This window comes from Triturus cristatus, chromosome 8 (genome assembly GCF_964204655.1).
Source record: "Triturus cristatus chromosome 8, aTriCri1.1, whole genome shotgun sequence".
In the NCBI taxonomy this organism is placed as follows: domain Eukaryota; kingdom Metazoa; phylum Chordata; class Amphibia; order Caudata; family Salamandridae; genus Triturus; species Triturus cristatus.
The window spans coordinates 1,566,314,520-1,566,335,358 of record NC_140591.1 but is presented as its reverse complement, the minus strand read 5'-3'; the positions used below and the strand labels follow the sequence as shown (position 1 = coordinate 1,566,335,358).

Genomic DNA, 20,839 nt, shown 5'->3' with positions numbered 1-20,839 from the left:
ACGAAATTTCTTTGCCAATTTGAAAGCACACTTACTGCTCTTTTTTTTTTGGCAAGTGAAAATCACTTTTACAGACTGACACATTATTAAACCACTTTTTTGATTTTCTTAAATGCACATGTCCAAACTGCTTTTTCAGACCACCACCATGTGTAACCTGGGTGGCTGCCTACACTCCAGCAAGGGCAACCAGCCTTAGTGATGCTGAATGTATTTGCATTACAGACTGAAACCTGAAAACCCCACTCGCTTGTAAATACTGTGCATGATTATACATGGCAAGCAGATGGGTGTGTGCTAAGAGTCTGCTTCTTCCCCCAAAAAATCGCTCCCCCTTTTTCCTACTAATGCAACTGTGAAATCACCAGAGCAATACGCAATAAATCTCTGCCTATAATTCCTCTTTGCACACAGAGTCATGTTTTCACATTAGTCCCAAAACGAAATTTCTTTGCCAATTTGAAAGCACACTTACTGCTCTTTTTTTTTGGGCAAGTGAAAATCACTTTTACAGACTGACACATTATGAAACCACTTTTTTGATTTTCTTAAATGCACATGTCCAAACTGCTTTTTCAGACCACCACCATGTGTAACCTGGGTGGCTGCCTACACTCCAGCAAGGGCAACCAGCCTTAGTGATGCTGAATGTATTTGCATTACAGACTGAAACCTGAAAACCCCACTCGCTTGTAAATACTGTGCATGATTATACATGGCAAGCAGATGGGTGTGTGCTAAGAGTCTGCTTCTTCCCCCAAAAAATCGCTCCCCCTTTTTCCTACTAATGCAACTGTGAAATCACCAGAAAAAAACGCAATAAATCTCTGCCTATAATTCCTCTTTGCACACAGAGTCATGTTTTCACATTAGTCCCAAAACGAAATTTCTTTGCCAATTTGAAAGCACACTTACTGCTCTTTTTTTTTGGGCAAGTGAAAATCACTTTTACAGACTGACACATTATTAAACCACTTTTTTGATTTTCTTAAATGCACATGTCCAAACTTCTTTTTCAGACCACCACCATGTGTAACCTGGGTGGCTGCCTACACTCCAGCAAGGGCAACCAGCCTTAGTGATGCTGAATGTATTTGCATTACAGACTGAAACCTGAAAACCCCACTCGCTTGTAAATACTGTGCATGATTATACATGGCAAGCAGATGGGTGTGTGCTAAGAGTCTGCTTCTTCCCCCAAAAAATCGCTCCCCCTTTTTCCTACTAATGCAACTGTGAAATCACCAGAAAAAAACGCAATAAATCTCTGCCTATAATTCCTCTTTGCACACAGAGTCATGTTTTCACATTAGTCCCAAAACGAAATTTCTTTGCCAATTTGAAAGCACACTTACTGCTCTTTTTTTTTTGGCAAGTGAAAATCACTTTTACAGACTGACACATTATTAAACCACTTTTTTGATTTTCTTAAATGCACATGTCCAAACTGCTTTTTCAGACCACCACCATGTGTAACCTGGGTGGCTGCCTACACTCCAGCAAGGGCAACCAGCCTTAGTGATGCTGAATGTATTTGCATTACAGACTGAAACCTGAAAACCCCACTCGCTTGTAAATACTGTGCATGATTATACATGGCAAGCAGATGGGTGTGTGCTAAGAGTCTGCTTCTTCCCCCAAAAAATCGCTCCCCCTTTTTCCTACTAATGCAACTGTGAAATCACCAGAAAAAAACGCAATAAATCTCTGCCTGTAATTCCTTTTTCCACACAGAGTCATGTTTTCACAATAGTCCTAAAACGAAATTTCTTTGCCAATTTGAAAGCACACTTACTGCTCTTTTTTTTTTGGCAAGTGAAAATCACTTTTACAGACTGACACATTATTAAACCACTTTTTTGATTTTCTTAAATGCACATGTCCAAACTGCTTTTTCAGACCACCACCATGTGTAACCTGGGTGGCTGCCTACACTCCAGCAAGGGCAACCAGCCTTAGTGATGCTGAATGTATTTGCATTACAGACTGAAACCTGAAAACCCCACTCGCTTGTAAATACTGTGCATGATTATACATGGCAAGCAGATGGGTGTGTGCTAAGAGTCTGCTTCTTCCCCCAAAAAATCGCTCCCCCTTTTTCCTACTAATGCAACTGTGAAATCACCAGAGCAATACGCAATAAATCTCTGCCTATAATTCCTCTTTGCACACAGAGTCATGTTTTCACATTAGTCCCAAAACGAAATTTCTTTGCCAATTTGAAAGCACACTTACTGCTCTTTTTTTTTGGGCAAGTGAAAATCACTTTTACAGACTGACACATTATGAAACCACTTTTTTGATTTTCTTAAATGCACATGTCCAAACTGCTTTTTCAGACCACCACCATGTGTAACCTGGGTGGCTGCCTACACTCCAGCAAGGGCAACCAGCCTTAGTGATGCTGAATGTATTTGCATTACAGACTGAAACCTGAAAACCCCACTCGCTTGTAAATACTGTGCATGATTATACATGGCAAGCAGATGGGTGTGTGCTAAGAGTCTGCTTCTTCCCCCAAAAAATCGCTCCCCCTTTTTCCTACTAATGCAACTGTGAAATCACCAGAAAAAAACGCAATAAATCTCTGCCTATAATTCCTCTTTGCACACAGAGTCATGTTTTCACATTAGTCCCAAAACGAAATTTCTTTGCCAATTTGAAAGCACACTTACTGCTCTTTTTTTTTGGGCAAGTGAAAATCACTTTTACAGACTGACACATTATTAAACCACTTTTTTGATTTTCTTAAATGCACATGTCCAAACTTCTTTTTCAGACCACCACCATGTGTAACCTGGGTGGCTGCCTACACTCCAGCAAGGGCAACCAGCCTTAGTGATGCTGAATGTATTTGCATTACAGACTGAAACCTGAAAACCCCACTCGCTTGTAAATACTGTGCATGATTATACATGGCAAGCAGATGGGTGTGTGCTAAGAGTCTGCTTCTTCCCCCAAAAAATCGCTCCCCCTTTTTCCTACTAATGCAACTGTGAAATCACCAGAAAAAAACGCAATAAATCTCTGCCTATAATTCCTCTTTGCACACAGAGTCATGTTTTCACATTAGTCCCAAAACAAAATTTCTTTGCCAATTTGAAAGCACACTTACTGCTCTTTTTTTTTTGGCAAGTGAAAATCACTTTTACAGACTGACACATTATTAAACCACTTTTTTGATTTTCTTAAATGCACATGTCCAAACTGCTTTTTCAGACCACCACCATGTGTAACCTGGGTGGCTGCCTACACTCCAGCAAGGGCAACCAGCCTTAGTGATGCTGAATGTATTTGCATTACAGACTGAAACCTGAAAACCCCACTCGCTTGTAAATACTGTGCATGATTATACATGGCAAGCAGATGGGTGTGTGCTAAGAGTCTGCTTCTTCCCCCAAAAAATCGCTCCCCCTTTCCATCTAATGCAACTGTGAAATCACCAGAGCAATACGCAATAAATCTCTGCCTATAATTCCTCTTTGCACACAGAGTCATGTTTTCACATTAGTCACAAAACGAAATTTCTTTGCCAATTTGAAAGCACACTTACTGCTCTTTTTTTTTGGCAAGTGAAAATCACTTTTACAGACTGACACATTATGAAACCACTTTTTTGATTTTCTTAAATGCACATGTCCAAACTGCTTTTTCAGACCACCACCATGTGTAACCTGGGTGGCTGCCTACACTCCAGCAAGGGCAACCAGCCTTAGTGATGCTGAATGTATTTGCATTACAGACTGAAACCTGAAAACCCCACTCGCTTGTAAATACTGTGCATGATTATACATGGCAAGCAGATGGGTGTGTGCTAAGAGTCTGCTTCTTCCCCCAAAAAATCGCTCCCCCTTTTTCCTACTAATGCAACTGTGAAATCACCAGAAAAAAACGCAATAAATCTCTGCCTATAATTCCTCTTTGCACACAGAGTCATGTTTTCACATTAGTCCCAAAACGAAATTTCTTTACCAATTTGAAAGCACACTTACTGCTCTTTTTTTTTTGGCAAGTGAAAATCACTTTTACAGACTGACACATTATGAAACCACTTTTTTGATTTTCTTAAATGCACATGTCCAAACTGCTTTTTCAGACCACCACCATGTGTAACCTGGGTGGCTGCCTACACTCCAGCAAGGGCAACCAGCCTTAGTGATGCTGAATGTATTTGCATTACAGACTGAAACCTGAAAACCCCACTCGCTTGTAAATACTGTGCATGATTATACATGGCAAGCAGATGGGTGTGTGCTAAGAGTCTGCTTCTTCCCCCAAAAAATCGCTCCTCCTTTTTCCTACTAATGCAACTGTGAAATCACCAGAAAAAAACGCAATAAATCTCTGCCTGTAATTCCTTTTTCCACACAGAGTCATGTTTTCACAATAGTCCTAAAACGAAATTTCTTTGCCAATTTGAAAGCACACTTACTGCTCTTTTTTTTTTGGCAAGTGAAAATCACTTTTACAGACTGACACATTATGAAACCACTTTTTTGATTTTCTTAAATGCACATGTCCAAACTGCTTTTTCAGACCACCACCATGTGTAACCTGGGTGGCTGCCTACACTCCAGCAAGGGCAACCAGCCTTAGTGATGCTGAATGTATTTGCATTACAGACTGAAACCTGAAAACCCCACTCGCTTGTAAATACTGTGCATGATTATACATGGCAAGCAGATGGGTGTGTGCTAAGAGTCTGCTTCTTCCCCCAAAAAATCGCTCCCCCTTTTTCCTACTAATGCAACTGTGAAATCACCAGAAAAAAACGCAATAAATCTCTGCCTGTAATTCCTTTTTCCACACAGAGTCATGTTTTCACAATAGTCCTAAAACGAAATTTCTTTGCCAATTTGAAAGCACACTTACTGCTCTTTTTTTTTTGGCAAGTGAAAATCACTTTTACAGACTGACACATTATTAAACCACTTTTTTGATTTTCTTAAATGCACATGTCCAAACTGCTTTTTCAGACCACCACCATGTGTAACCTGGGTGGCTGCCTACACTCCAGCAAGGGCAACCAGCCTTAGTGATGCTGAATGTATTTGCATTACAGACTGAAACCTGAAAACCCCACTCGCTTGTAAATACTGTGCATGATTATACATGGCAAGCAGATGGGTGTGTGCTAAGAGTCTGCTTCTTCCCCCAAAAAATCGCTCCCCCTTTCCATCTAATGCAACTGTGAAATCACCAGAGCAATACGCAATAAATCTCTGCCTATAATTCCTCTTTGCACACAGAGTCATGTTTTCACATTAGTCACAAAACGAAATTTCTTTGCCAATTTGAAAGCACACTTACTGCTCTTTTTTTTTGGCAAGTGAAAATCACTTTTACAGACTGACACATTATGAAACCACTTTTTTGATTTTCTTAAATGCACATGTCCAAACTGCTTTTTCAGACCACCACCATGTGTAACCTGGGTGGCTGCCTACACTCCAGCAAGGGCAACCAGCCTTAGTGATGCTGAATGTATTTGCATTACAGACTGAAACCTGAAAACCCCACTCGCTTGTAAATACTGTGCATGATTATACATGGCAAGCAGATGGGTGTGTGCTAAGAGTCTGCTTCTTCCCCCAAAAAATCGCTCCCCCTTTTTCCTACTAATGCAACTGTGAAATCACCAGAAAAAAACGCAATAAATCTCTGCCTATAATTCCTCTTTGCACACAGAGTCATGTTTTCACATTAGTCCCAAAACGAAATTTCTTTGCCAATTTGAAAGCACACTTACTGCTCTTTTTTTTTTGGCAAGTGAAAATCACTTTTACAGACTGACACATTATGAAACCACTTTTTTGATTTTCTTAAATGCACATGTCCAAACTGCTTTTTCAGACCACCACCATGTGTAACCTGGGTGGCTGCCTACACTCCAGCAAGGGCAACCAGCCTTAGTGATGCTGAATGTATTTGCATTACAGACTGAAACCTGAAAACCCCACTCGCTTGTAAATACTGTGCATGATTATACATGGCAAGCAGATGGGTGTGTGCTAAGAGTCTGCTTCTTCCCCCAAAAAATCGCTCCCCCTTTCCATCTAATGCAACTGTGAAATCACCAGAGCAATACGCAATAAATCTCTGCCTATAATTCCTCTTTGCACACAGAGTCATGTTTTCACATTAGTCACAAAACGAAATTTCTTTGCCAATTTGAAAGCACACTTACTGCTCTTTTGTTTTGGCAAGTGAAAATCACTTTTACAGACTGACACATTATGAAACCACTTTTTTGATTTTCTTAAATGCACATGTCCAAACTGCTTTTTCAGACCACCACCATGTGTAACCTGGGTGGCTGCCTACATTCCAGCAAGGGCAACCAGCCTTAGTGATGCTGAATGTATTTGCATTACTGAGTCCAACCTCAAACCCTTAAACTATTCTTTTTTTTTCCAGTACACCTTAATTTATTGTGAAAACATAGTCCATATTATTTTACATGTTCCTCACATTTAAATTTCTCCCAAAACAGAAAATGATAAACGCAACTTCAACAAAAAGAATTTCCATTTCTATTATTCATTTCTTAAGTTACCACATACATCCCCTCTCAAACTCATAACTCACCTTTAAAATTAGTTAGTTGTGAAAGAAATGTGGCACTCAAACAGAAGATTATCAGAGCCAGGATCTCTGTTGTGTTCACCTCTCTCCTCTCAGCAGAACCAGATAATGGCAAACTTTCCCTCTATTTTTCCACACATATACATGTAAGTTTCAAATCTCAGTGCTTCCCCCTTTTTTTCAAATGTAATCACACATTTCTATTGGTTGAAAACCAACCCTTTTCCAAAAGTACCCTGCCCCCAACTTGACTTCTGCCTAGTACCCTTCCCCCAACTTGACTTCTGCCTGCTACCATAGCAACAGCTCATGGAACACTGCTGTGTGGAGTTAGGTCAGAAGTTCGCCACACAATGTTTCAATTCCACAGAGCAAGAGTGCTTGACTTTTCAAACCTAACAGCAAATCCATAGTACTGTTCTTTGGTAACACATTTTTTTGTACCGATACAAAACATGCTTCTATTAATTTACACATACAGCCTAGTTTTTATTCTAGAATGGTATGAAACAGCCAATCAGTTCTTTTTGTTTTGAAAAAAATATGTATGCCTCCATTTCCAAACTGTCTTTCTTTTCATATTGCCATTCTACTGAAAGACACCTCCTGAGTGCATCCAGTTCTCCTTTGAAGATGTTCACAGTGTGGATTGTAGGGCACAGCTATGTCTTCTGGAGTGAAAAGTTTGCAGAGAAAACAGATATGGTGAGAGACCTTGCTTTGCCAAATGTAGACATTAAATGGATTGGTCAGAGAGGGTTAAAGTGGCACCAATTGATGCCATTGGTGAAATCCTTCATGCAAATCCAACACCCTGACCTCATAATAGTGCACTGTGGTGGCAATGACCTAGGCACTTTGACTGGGGTAGGTCTGGAAATGCTTATGAAGGACACCTTTACACAACTGTTTTCACTTTTCCCTAAAACTGCCTTTGTGTTTTCCAACATATGCCAAAGACAAAAATGGAACTGGTCCAATCATTTCTGTCCGCAGATTGACAAAGCAAGAAAGCACGTCAACAAATCTGTTTCTGCTTTCCTCCGTGACTATGGTATGGGTGCCATTTACCACAACAACTTGTGTTATGACATGCAAGACATTTATAGAGGAGATGGTGTGCACTTCAATGATGAAGGGAACAGAGTCTTCCTTTTGAACCTTAGACTCTGCATCGGTACTTACTTGTAGGTACCACTAAAAAAATGACTTCATAAACACAACAGCTCTTTTTAGAGCTCCCTAATATCTAAACTCTTAATTCTGCATTTCATTTATTTATTTTTATTTTTTTTTACCGTACGCTTACCGTACGCGTACCCCGTGATTTTTTTAAAAATCAATAAATGTTTTTTTTGTACTTTTCTGTCCTTCTTTGACCCCCTTACAAATGTTAGGGGGTCTGTAACTCTCCTCATTGCCCCCTTTTCTTGTTTTCACTCTTTTTTTTCAGAGTGAAATACACAAAATGGCGGCCGCCGCTTCCTGGTTTCGGCCGATTCGAATGTTTACTAAGATCTAAGGGCCAATCAGAATCTCGCTCGCGCACGCCATTTTTCTTCCGTACGCTTACCGTAAGCTCACCGTACGCGTACCCCGTGATTTTTTTAAAAAACAATAAATGTTTTTTTTGTACTTTACAGTCCTTCTTTGACCCCCTCACAAATGTAAGGGGGTCTGTAACTCTCCTCATTGCCCCCTTTTCTTGTTTTCACTCTTTTTTTCAGAGTGAAACACACAAAATGGCGGCCGCCGCTTCCTGGTTTCGGCCGATTCGAATGTTTACTAAGATCTAAGAGCCAATCAGAATCGCGCTAGCGCACGCCACCGTACGCGTACGGTAAGCGTACCGTAAGCGTACCGTAAGCGGGCTCAGATATATATATTGATTTAAAGGCTATTTTCTCAGAATCTACTGAACAGATTTACACCAAACCTACAAAAGGCACTTCCTTGACCTAGGGACTACCTCTCTGCCAAATTTCGAGTAATTCTGTTCAGCCGTTCGGGCTGTAGCTCGTTCTAAAGGTCCTATGGAAAAATGCATGGGAAAAACGCGTTTTGGGACCCCCCTTTTATCTCAGCCCCCGCTTGACGAATCCCCCCGAGACTTTCAGGGTAGGAGCGGAGCGTAGCGCCCCACCTATTTTGAGAAATTCGCGAGGATTCGTCGACCGGCGCCAAAGTTATTCAAAATAGAATGTTGCGGATTTCCTATGGAAAAGGGGTCCTAACTATAACTACCTACTGGCGACCGCCAGTAGGTAATATATATATTAAAACAAATTGAAACCCACATATATATGTGTGTGTGTATATATTTATATATTGTATTAAATATTATTGGAGTGTATTTAATTTCCATTAGATTACATTTATATATTATGTATCATTTACTACTTTAAACTTTATTTAGACTTTTAAAGACTGATATTTTTGTAAATTTTTTGACAATAAGAGTGTCTTCAATATTTTGGTTAATGTATTTTTCTACATACCATTATAATTATAGGAGCATGATATTATGGTAAACAATATTTTTGACATGTCAGTGATCCAATTAATCTGGTTTAACATGTTTCTTTCAGGTGGGCACAAGTGATATTAATGTATCAATGTGTTTTATTTTTTGCTTCTACTCACTGAGGTTGCGTATAGATTTGCTAGTGGTGTTTAATTTTATATGCTTAATTAGTTCAGAGTTAGCCCCCTTTCACACATAGGTACTTTAGCAGCACTCATTATTTGATTCAAGCTTTTCCTCAATCAACTTGACAACACTGTCATCCTCATCCGTAGCTCCTCCACATACTTCTTACTTGTTGTTGGATCCTCTGAATTAAGGCAGAAAATCATGTGGTTAAGCAGCCAGTTGTGTCAGAAAGGAAGCAGTCTGATTGCAGCCAGAAAGAGCGGATAGTAAAATTACTAGCAGATACGCTAAGAGCACTACTAGCCCTGGGGAAACCTGATTTTGTTATTTTGCTTCTTACAATAGTCTATCCACTTTGTTGTCTTATGATTTACAGTAGTTTCTATTCCCAAAGAAAATGACACACACACACTAAAAGCATGGCAGAAGCGACACTACTTCATCGAGATGTAGAATCACTATTTACTTAGTTTAGGGTTTCATCCACCCCAGCAACACTCTATCTAGCTCCCTGTACTCCCTCAAACTCTCTTCCCCTTTCTTCCATTCTCATATTTAGTCTTCGCAGAAAGGTGAGTGTTTACTTCCAAGTCACAAGAAATTACTGGACATTTTGACAATTGCCATGCTCCTGCAAACTTCTTTTCTTCCTTGAATGTCGTAAATGAATTCTACTTAATAATACCATAGCATAATTCACATTACTCAAACGAAGTAAATCAGCATCTCTCTAGCTTTCCATTTCTCATCTTTTTTCCCTTTCCCAATTCCTTTGGCAAGTCCCTCTTTCTTTCTGCCATCATCCATCTTTCTTCCACTCTTCCTATCTTCACAACATTTTCACTTTTTATTTTTTCCCTATATGCCAATTTTCATGTCCATCAGAAACATTCTTTACATCACCGACTATCGCCTGACAACCTCTCAATATCTTTTCATTGATCATTTTCTCTCTCTCCGCAGCTGTATCTTGCTTGCCCTCTTTATCAGTATAAATTCCTTCCTTGCACCTTCTCTTCTCTTTGCCCTCTATACCCTTTTTCTTTGTATGCCCCTATCACTATGTATCGTCTTCTATCTCTCTCGTCCACACTATTTTCTGTTCATTTTATGCCTATCTCCTCTTTTCTTTCCTTCACATCCTTGACTCTCTTTTTCTCTTTCTCACTTCATAACTTTCTCTCCCTATCTATATATACCTCTGTATCTCTCTTCATTTTTCCGCTCTCTGTTTCTTTTGAATTTTTTAAAAAGGAAAGCCTGGATATGCCTGACAAGTTTCTCTGCTGTAACACAAATAATCGGTGGCAACAATAGGGGTTCTGGCTCCAACGCAGTAAGGCTGCGCCAATACAAGAGTCAACAAAAAAATGCCAGTACTGCACTTCAATTCAATAGTTTCTGCTAATTGAGTAACAATCCTCAATTCGGAAAGACCAATCTTTTAGTCTGGTTTCTTATGAACATTTCTTTTTATTTTGGATTTTATTCCTAAAGTTTTTTTCTATTTTTTGTTGGACCTTCTTTAAATAAAAATTATTTCACAACAAATAGAGACTTGAAAGGTATATACAAAAAACATCAAATATATACAAAGACATCAAAAAATGTCACAACTCACATATAATGTATATCACTTTGCAAAATATTTAGTGGACACATTAGCCATTCAAAGGACAACATTAAGTGCACTTAGAGACATGAACATACAAGACTGGACAAATTGACGACACATTAACAAATATAGCCTGTTCAGAAACAAGTGTAAACGCCCTGTGTTAAATAAAGTTTTTTGAGAACAAGTGCGGATACTAGTGATTAGTACAAGATTTGTTTGTTCATATTTTCATATAATAGACCATCAGATAATTCAATTTTTAAGTTGTAATCCTGGGGAGATTGGTCTATTTGAGAGAACGGAGGTAAAGAGAACAGGGGTCGACGCGTTTCGAATCCCTTATGTAGCAGGGATTCTCATCAGGACCGTGAAGATTCAATCTACAGAAAAAATAATAAAAACATTCTGTCAGTCATACTCACAACACTCGACTTCAATCAATCACGCACACTCTCAGATCATACCTGTATTTATGATTCAGTGGTCGGTCTCCCAACAAAGTGTCTAATCGTGTAGCTGTAATGTTAAGAATTCAATGGGCATAATTAGTGTTGGTTAGCCAGTGAAAGGGAAACCATGATGGCGTTCGTTAATCTGGGTACTTACATAGAGATGCGGTATGACCGCGTGGTCAGTTACTTGTTGTCAGTTTCTTCAAACAATTCTGTAATGAAGAAAAAAAGAAAGAAATGTCCTATTTACTTTGGCGAAAAAAGGACACGCCGATGCTCATATTTAAAATGACCGGCTTAGTGGGGCGGGTGTAATCGAGCTCTTAAGTTTGTTAGCACGCAGTGAGCCTGATTTCTAGGTGAGGATGTGCCAATCAATGGAGTGGTTTGGCGTTTGGTAGCGTTCATTTAGGAAGAATGTAGAATTCACTTGGGCACTTCCGCGTTCTGTAATTCGATGGTGTGTCTATGCTCGTGTTAAATGACAGATTTCGTCAGGCGGCATTCCAAGTGCACGGTTTGTTGAAGCTTTTAGGCTGCGCGCTAAGGAAATCTTACCGGTATTAGTTTCTCAAGTCTCCTCCATACGCGTCCACGTCCATCACTGAGGCGCGTTTGTGATTATCCCGGTTGACCCGGTTGTATAAGTGATTGGAGCCTGCTGCTAAGGCTTCTGGGAATCGAAAAAAAACCACTATGTTCATAAGTCCTATGTCCATGCCCCAAATTGTACATAGGGAAAACAAACCAGGAAATCAGACAGAGAATCTCTCAACATAAATCAAGAATAAAGAAAAAAATCACCACAGCACCCCTTGTACAACATTGGATTGACGAGTCACACGGAGATCTTGACTTCAGATGGACCGTCATTTCGAAGTTAGAGCATGACCAGAGGGGCGGAGATCTAGAGACCAAACTAAAGCAACGAGAAGCAATGCTGATCCTAAAATTCAACTCGGCCACTCAGGGCTTGAACGAAATGTCGGAACTTTATAACTTATGAACATAGTGGTTTTTTTTCTCTCTCCCTCCATTTTACATCTACTGTGGCAAGAATTCATGGATACATTGGACAGCAATGACACATTCCACCACTAGACAATCGATCTACAATGCACTTACACGGGTTGCTAAGTAACAGCTGTCAAGTTTTTTTCAAAAAAATCTCCTGACCTACGGAATCGGCATATCCTGCCACCAAAAACGGACTAAACCACACTTTTACATACCCCTAAACTAATATTGCAATCAACACAACATGTCCAAAACTTAAAACTACGATTCCCAGAAGCCTTAGCAGCAGGCTCCAATCACTTATACAACCGGGTCAACCGGGATAATCACAAACGCGCCTCAGTGATGGACGTGGACGCGTATGGAGGAGACTTGAGAAACTAATACCGGTAAGATTTCCTTAGCGCGCAGCCGAAAAGCTTCAACCCATCCGTGCACTTGGAATGCCGCCTGACGAAATCTGTCATTTAACACGAGCATAGACACACCATCGAATTACAGAACGCGGAAGTGCCCAAGTGAATTCTACATTCTTCCTAAATGAACGCTACCGAACGCCAAACCACTCCATTGATTGGCACATCCTCACCTAGAAATCAGGCTCACTGCGTGCTAACAAACTTAAGAGCTCGATTACACCCGCCCCACTAAGCCGGTCATTTTAAATATGAGCATCGGCGTGTCCTTTTTTCGCCAAAGTAAATAGGACATTTCTTTCTTTTTTTCTTCATTACAGAATTGTTTGAAGAAACTGACAACAAGTAACTGACCACGCGGTCATACCGCATCTCTATGTAAGTACCCAGATTAACGAACGCCATCATGGTTTCCCTTTCACTGGCTAACCAACACTAATTATGCCCATTGAATTCTTAACATTACAGCTACACGATTAGACACTTTGTTGGGAGACCGACCACTGAATCATAAATACAGGTATGATCTGAGAGTGTGCGTGATTGATTGAAGTCGAGTGTTGTGAGTATGACTGACAGAATGTTTTTATTATTTTTTCTGTAGATTGAATCTTCACGGTCCTGATGAGAATCCCTGCTACATAAGGGATTCGAAACGCGTTGACCCCTGTTCTCTTTACCTCCGTTCTCTCAAATAGACCAATCTCCCCAGGATTACAACTTAAAAATTGAATTATCTGATGGTCTATTATATGAAAATATGAACAAACAAATCTTGTACTAATCACTAGTATCCGCACCTGTTCTCAAAAAACTTTATTTAACACAGGGCGTTTACACTTGTTTCTGAACAGGCTATATTTGTTAATGTGTCGTCAATTTGTCCAGTCTTGTATGTTCATGTGTCTAAGTGCACTTAATGTTGTCCTTTGAATGGCTAATGTGTCCACTAAATATTTTGCAAAGTGATATACATTATATGTGAGTTGTGACATTTTTTTATGTCTTTGTATATATTTGATGTTTTTTGTATATACCTTTCAAGTCTCTATTTGTTGTGAAATAATTTTTGTTTAAAGAAGGTCCAACAAAAAATAGAAAAAAACTTTAGGAATAAAATCCAAAATAAAAAGAAATGTTCATAAGAAACCAGACTAAAAGATTGGTCTTTCCGAATTGAGGATTGTTACTCAATTAGCAGAAACTATTGAATTGAAGTGCAGTACTGGCATTTTTTTGTAACACAAATAATCTGCATTTCCTGATTAAAATCAGTACTTCAGCCAGAAATAAAAGGAGACACATTTAATGAAGAATTCACAATCTCTGGCTTTCCAATTGGATGTATAATTCAATTGCAGTTTTATCCAGTATCATTGTTGCTATTGATGATCTATATTCATATGCTTGTAGATATATATGCAACACCCAGCTGAGATCAATGAACCTTGAGGTACCAGGGCACAACAGTGCAAGGGGAAGATGCTTCAAGATGATGTACATAGCCATACAAGGAATTCAACGTTTCGCGTTTCATGCCCCAAATTTTCTTAGAATGGAGGTTCGCATCTGTTTGGTTTTTATGCTGTAGATCATTGGGTTCAGGGCTGGTGGTACTACAAGCAAAATTCCACTCAACAGGAATCGGGCAGGTATTGAATCTGTCTTTGCATACCTGCTGACGAACGTCAAAGTGATCAGTGGGATGTAAAACAGCAGAACAATACAGATGTGGCTCACACAGGTGTTCAGTGCCTTCAAGTGTTCTGCTTGCCCTGCTCTGCTAAGAACAGCCTTCAGGATAAGCCCGTATGAAAGCAGAATAAGCACTGCATCAACAGGATATGTGGTGAGTACCACGGCCAAGCTGTATGCACCAGTAATGGTAGGATCCGCGCATACCAGCTTCATGACATCAGTTTGGTAGCAGAAGGCATATGAAAGAGCATATTTATCACAGTATGGAAGAATTTTCAACAAAAACGGCATAGGGAAATGAAGGCAAAAGCATCTTATCAGAGCCACCAGCCCCATCTTGATAATGTTTGGATGCATTATTGAGGTATATCTCAGAGGGTTACATATGGCTACATAGCGATCAAAGGCCATGGCCACCAAAATGGAAGATTCCATGGCACAGAGCGTATGTATAAAGAAGAGCTGAGTTAAGCAGGCAAAGAAGTGGATTGTCCTGGAGTTAAATAAGAACACGTCGAGCGTTGTGGATAATGTAGCGAGAGTCAAGCAAAGATCATTTATTGCAAGCATGGAAAGAAAAATGTACATGGGCTCTCTGAGCTGGTTGTCTACTTTTATGATGAACAAAATGATCCCATTTCCCAAAATGGAGAGAAGATACAAGAAACATAGAGCAAAAGACATCCAATGGTTTACATGGTTTGCAGCATCTGCCCCAGGAAATCCCGCCAGTCTGAGCCATAGATGATTGATGTCACTGGAATTAACAGTTGACATGATGCACTGTTGGATCTGTGGTTTAAAATATATACATTTAGTCAAAACAGTCATTATTATTAATCAGCAAACAATTACATTCAATCTATATGAAAATGTTTCTTTACATCAAGCCATGCCATGTAGGTTTACTACCGGAACAACCAAAGAAGCACTGTATAAGATACCAAGAATGCCAACATATAGAGCTTCTACTTTGGTTTGATTAGCACTTTTTGTAAATTAGTTCCTTTAGAAAACAAGGGTAAAGCAAAGAAAAGTTTCATTAAATTGTATCACACCTTGCATCAAATTATCATTCCAAGAAGTGAGACTGATAACAAAAGCTAATCAATGGCAGGATTTTGCAGCCCAATAAGTAGGATTCCTCCAACCCAAATTACAATTCATTTTCATACCTAATGTGGCAATGAATCTTCATCATCAGATGTCTGCTTAAGTAATGTTGTGGGGGCTATTCACAAAGGTAACCTTACACATGAGAAAATCTACATTTGTAAAGTTACTCTTACATTTTTGAGTAACTTTGGCATGTCTGGGAAGCTGGCCTGCTATACGTGGTCTAGCTATCTAACTTGCGCATTGGCTGTACAAGCTTATCCTCTTGGCAACATGGCAACATGGCCTCCCAAACCTGGGAAATCTTAGGCAGAATTGTCAACGAGAGGACAGAGGTAGTGGCCACTTGACATAGCAAAGCCTAGGACGGATCAGGAGTAGCAATCAACAGGAGCTGGTATCCATGATCTCTTGGCATTGAGTGAGATGAGTTCAGAAGAAGACACCCCGAGAGATGCAGAGTGTTTTGGAGTATGTGAAGCATTTGCCTGGAATGTCTTGGTGGAAACAGGAGCGGGCCCTGAGGAGCTGGGAGACGTGTTTGCAGTACCACAGGTAAGGCAAAGGCAAGTCTCCCTTCAAATCTGTTGGATGCATTAATTCCATTCTCCCTGAGCTCTTGAGTATGCTGAGACATAAGCCGGGGACCAATTCATTGGGCATTCTGTGGAAAAGTCTGGACTTTCACATTAAAAAAAAGACCATGGCTTAGCAACAAAAAAAGTTACTGGCCAAAAGTAAGTTAAGCCTTCATAAAACAAAAGGGAAAACAGTTGTGAAGTGGAATTTGAATTCAACCACATGGAAACATTAGACATCTCCTCTTCTCCTTTGGGCCTAGATCTCCCTGAGCCTTCCTTGATTAGCCAGGACTAAGCACCCTTAGTTTTAAAGAATATGTGGGCTTGGCAAGAAGGTGGACTTTCTCAGGGTAAAGAAATAACTCAATGGTTGGCACGTCAGAACCAAATTCAAGATTGCTGCCCCCAAGAGAAGCGCTAGAAAGTAGCATGGAAGGGGGAGACATGAAGGGGTCCAAGACAAAGGCTACAATAAAGATTTCAGGGCTACATTGGGGGTGACAGGGCTTGCCCATAATGAAAAGGGCATAGCTTTTCCAATTGAAACAATCTCAATTCTTGCACTTCCTCCACTAAACCAAATAGTGACAAGGGTGAAAAAGGTTTTTCTGGTCTTTAATAAGTCAGGCAAATCTTTCACAATCACCAATTCTCATATTGGAGAGGGATAAGAAGACACAGAGGTGTTCTCTACTCAAAAATCAATCACAACTAAAAGATCCCCTAATGCCATTCAGACAAGTACTTTTCTAAGAAGAGCACTCAAAATACAAGCCCTGTAACATGGATCATACTTAGGGCTCAGTACTGTTCTGGTACAACTCAGAGGCAGACCTTGTGTCATGGTGGGATTTTTAAATAACGGATTATGGGGCTTTCGGCCCTATATGAATAGATAAAATATACAAACAAGTAATGGGAAGTGCTTCACATACGTGATCTCCATGATACCTACCAACCGGCTTGCTGTATCATCATCAGCACTTTCTTATATTGGCAGGAGGAACAAGCACAATGTATGTTAATTTTGATGCTCAGTGTGTATAACTAATGATCAGTGTCTCGAGGGTGCATCATCCTCCTGCAGGTCCTCAAAAAAGGAGGAGAGGATTATAGCTTCCTCTCATAATAAACTTTAAACATGAGTTCAAAAAGGCATGTCAAATAGATTTTACCATATGCCAAGGCTAATGATTAAAAACATTATAACATGTGTACGCAACTTTTTTTGAGAACAGTCGACATGCTTCATTGCCGAACAAAACTTACAGGCAAATTCATCACAAGGACCCAAAAGCCATCCAACTGTGCAACATACCATATGACCACGAGCTGAACACTTACCAGTAGGAGATGGGAGAAGCTTCTGGGATGAGAATAATAGGCCGTCTACAGTGTTGGTGGATGTTGAAGACAGCCACACCTGCAGACCTGCAGGAGGGTTATTTAAAAATAAAACTGAGACACAAGGTCTGCTTCTGAGATGTACCGGAGCAGCACTGAGCACTAAGTATGACCTATGTTACAGGACTTTTATTTTGAGTTCTATTTTATGTGAAGTACTGGAGGAGAAGCTCAGTGGTTGGGTTCAACAAGCTAAGCAGCTAAGAGATCATGGTCTGTATCAAACGCCTTTAAATGCGGCTAGTGCAGCACTTAGTTTCAAATCAGAAACGGTGGCAGAAGGTAATACCCCCTCGAAGAATCTCGCCTCGAGGACACAGTTGGTTAAGAAAGGTATTGAGAACCGCTCAGCAAATAAACCGATTGAGTCGTTATTAATGTCTATCCATTAAAAACTTTGAAAATGATGATGGTAGACATTGAAAAGAGAATTGAGAGTTTGGGGACACAACTGGAAGGAATGACAGCTAGAATCTTGAATCTTGAGAATACCCAAAGTGAGCTGGCTAAAAACAACTCCATCATACAAAAGAAACCTGCCTCTGTGAAACAACAATTTGAGGATGAAGAAAAATACTCGAGGATGTCTAACCTTAGATTTGTTTGTATATCTGAAAGGGAGGAGGGAATCGTATAGACGGCTATTGAAAACATCGATGACTTGATTCACACTCATCTCTGGTGGGAAAAATGGAGGACCAGAAGATAACGTGTGCACATCAATGTAATTTCAAGAGTATCTTAATATATCCTGCTCCAGTACTAGGTTCGTGAATTTTGGGGACAATGGGATATGGAAAAAGGTGTTGAACAGTGCTATAAAACACAGAGGTATTAAAATCAGAGATGAGTTTGCTACACAGGTTTTCCCTGATGGTTCAGTGACTTAATATCGAGAGACAAAATATCGACTACACAAAATATCGACGCCAAAATAAAGAAAGACAGAATATCGACTCCCTATCTACAAACAGGTAAGTACTAAAATATCGATTCCAAAATATAGAATGTTAAAATATAGTTAGCTAAAATATCAAATTTTTTAAATGTATTACAAATAATATAAAAGTAATTCATTATTAAAAACAATTAAATAAAACATACATAATATAATATAAAAAATCTTAAAATGTAAACATAATAAAAGTTATGTAAATAAAGTAGAGATTTTTTTGGATAGTGAGAGCGTAAAAATTACTATTCCCACTCCAGTGACTGCAACAGTAGGGAAAGCGTTGGATAGCGTAGGGGTAAAAATTACTATTCCCACTCCAAACAGTGCAACAGTAGGGAAAGCGTTGGATAGCGGGAAGGTAAAAATTACTATTCCGACTCCAGAGAGTGCAACAGTACGGAAAGCGTTGGATAGCGGGAAGGGAAAAATTACTATTCCCACTCCAGTGAGTGCAACAGTAGGGAAAGCGTTGGATAGCGTAGGGGTAAAAATTACTATTCCCACTCAAGTGAGTGCAACAGTAGGGAAAACGTTGGATAGCGTAGGGGTAAACATTACTATTCCCACTCCAGTGAGTGCAACAGTAGGGAAAACGTTGGATAGCATAGGGGTAAAAATTACTATTCCCACTCCACTGAGTGCAACAGTAGGGAAAGCGTTGGATAGCGTAGGGGTAAAAATTACTATTCCCACTCCAGTGACTGTAACAGTAGGGAAAGCATTGGATAGCGTAGGGGTAAAAATTACTATTCCCACTCCAAAGAGTGCAACAGTAGGGAAAGAGTTGGATAGCGGGAGGGTAAAAAATACTATTCCCACTCCAAAGAAGGCAACAGTAGGGAAAGCGTTGAATAGCAAGAAGGAAAAAATTACTATTCCCACTCCAGTGAGTGCAACAGTAGGGAAAGCGTTGGATAGCGTAGGGGTAAAAATTACTATTCCCACTCCAATGAGTGCAACAGTAGGGAAAACGCTGGATAGTGTAGGGGTAAAAATTACTATTCCCACTCCAAAGAGTGTAACAGTAGGGAAAGCGTTGGATAGCAGGAGGGTAAAAATTACTATTCCCACTCCAGTGAATGCAACAGTAGGGAAAGAGTTGGATAGCGGGAGGGTAAAAAATACTATTCCCACTCCTGAGAGTGCAAAAGTAGGGAAAGTAATGATTTATTTTTAAAATAAGATTACATTAATTATCAATACCAATAAAAAGTTAATTAAAAATAATTACCAATTAATAACAATTAATTACCATTGAAAAAAATTAATTAGCAATTAATAAAAAATAATTACCAATTAATACAAATTAATTACCAATTAATAATTAATTATCAATTATCAATACACATAAATAAAAAAAATATTATTTACTTTATTACAATTAATTTACTTCCCACCCAATTCCCCTATAAGCCCACAACCCACTCCCAATAATAAAAAATACAATTAACATTATTATCAATTAATCAATTAATAAAAATAATTTTGAAATTAATAAAAATTAATTAGCAATTCATACAAATTATTTACCCATGAATACAAATTAATTACCAATTAATAATTAATTATCAATTAATTATCAATACACATAAATAAACAAATAATTATTTACTTTATTACAATTAAATTACTACCCAACCAATTCCCCTACAAACCCACAACCCGCTCCTAATAATAAAAAATACAATTAACAAAATTATCAATTAATCAATTATTATAAATTAATTACCAATTAATGAAAATTAATTACCAATTAATAATTGATTATCAATCAATTATCAAAACATATAAATATAATTAATATTTAATTAACCATAATTAAATTACTTCCCACCCTATTCCCCTATAAACCCACAACCCGCTACGGAATTAAATTACGCAAAAATTAAATTACATAACATTCATTAGTTTAAATAAATTAAACATACATTACAAAAATAATACATAATTTTAACACATATACTACCATACATAACACTAAAAAAAAATCGATATTATAGATATCTATTTTTTTAAATTCGATATTATGGAAATCTATATTTGAAAATTCTATATTATGGAATTCTATATTTTTAAATTCTATATTATGGAAATCGATATTTCGTACCCCAATTTCGATATTCTGACCTATCTATATTTTGATAATTTGATATTCTGTCCACTCTATATTTTAACTTCGATATTCTGGCCAGTCGATATTTTGGAATCGATATTTAGGGTGTTCACCTTCCCTGACATGTCAATGGAGACTTCAAAGCAGCAAAGGGAATTACGGCAAATGCTACCTTTATTTGGGGGGGCGCTAGAGGGCGCACGGCGAGATGGCCGCCTGCTAAGACGGCTC

At 38.9% G+C, this 20,839-nt stretch overlaps 1 protein-coding gene across 1 annotated transcript in view; it reads right to left on the bottom strand.

Annotated features, from left to right (window-relative positions):
* Positions 1-14,274: 14,274 nt before the first annotated feature.
* Positions 14,275-20,839, bottom strand: part of LOC146806172 (olfactory receptor 51G2-like) — a 47,566-nt gene continuing 41,001 nt past the window's right edge. The window contains exon 3 of the mRNA XM_085623882.1: positions 14,275-15,131. Within this exon, the coding sequence (XP_085480008.1) occupies positions 14,275-15,131 (857 nt within the window). The remainder of the gene's footprint in view (positions 15,132-20,839) is intronic.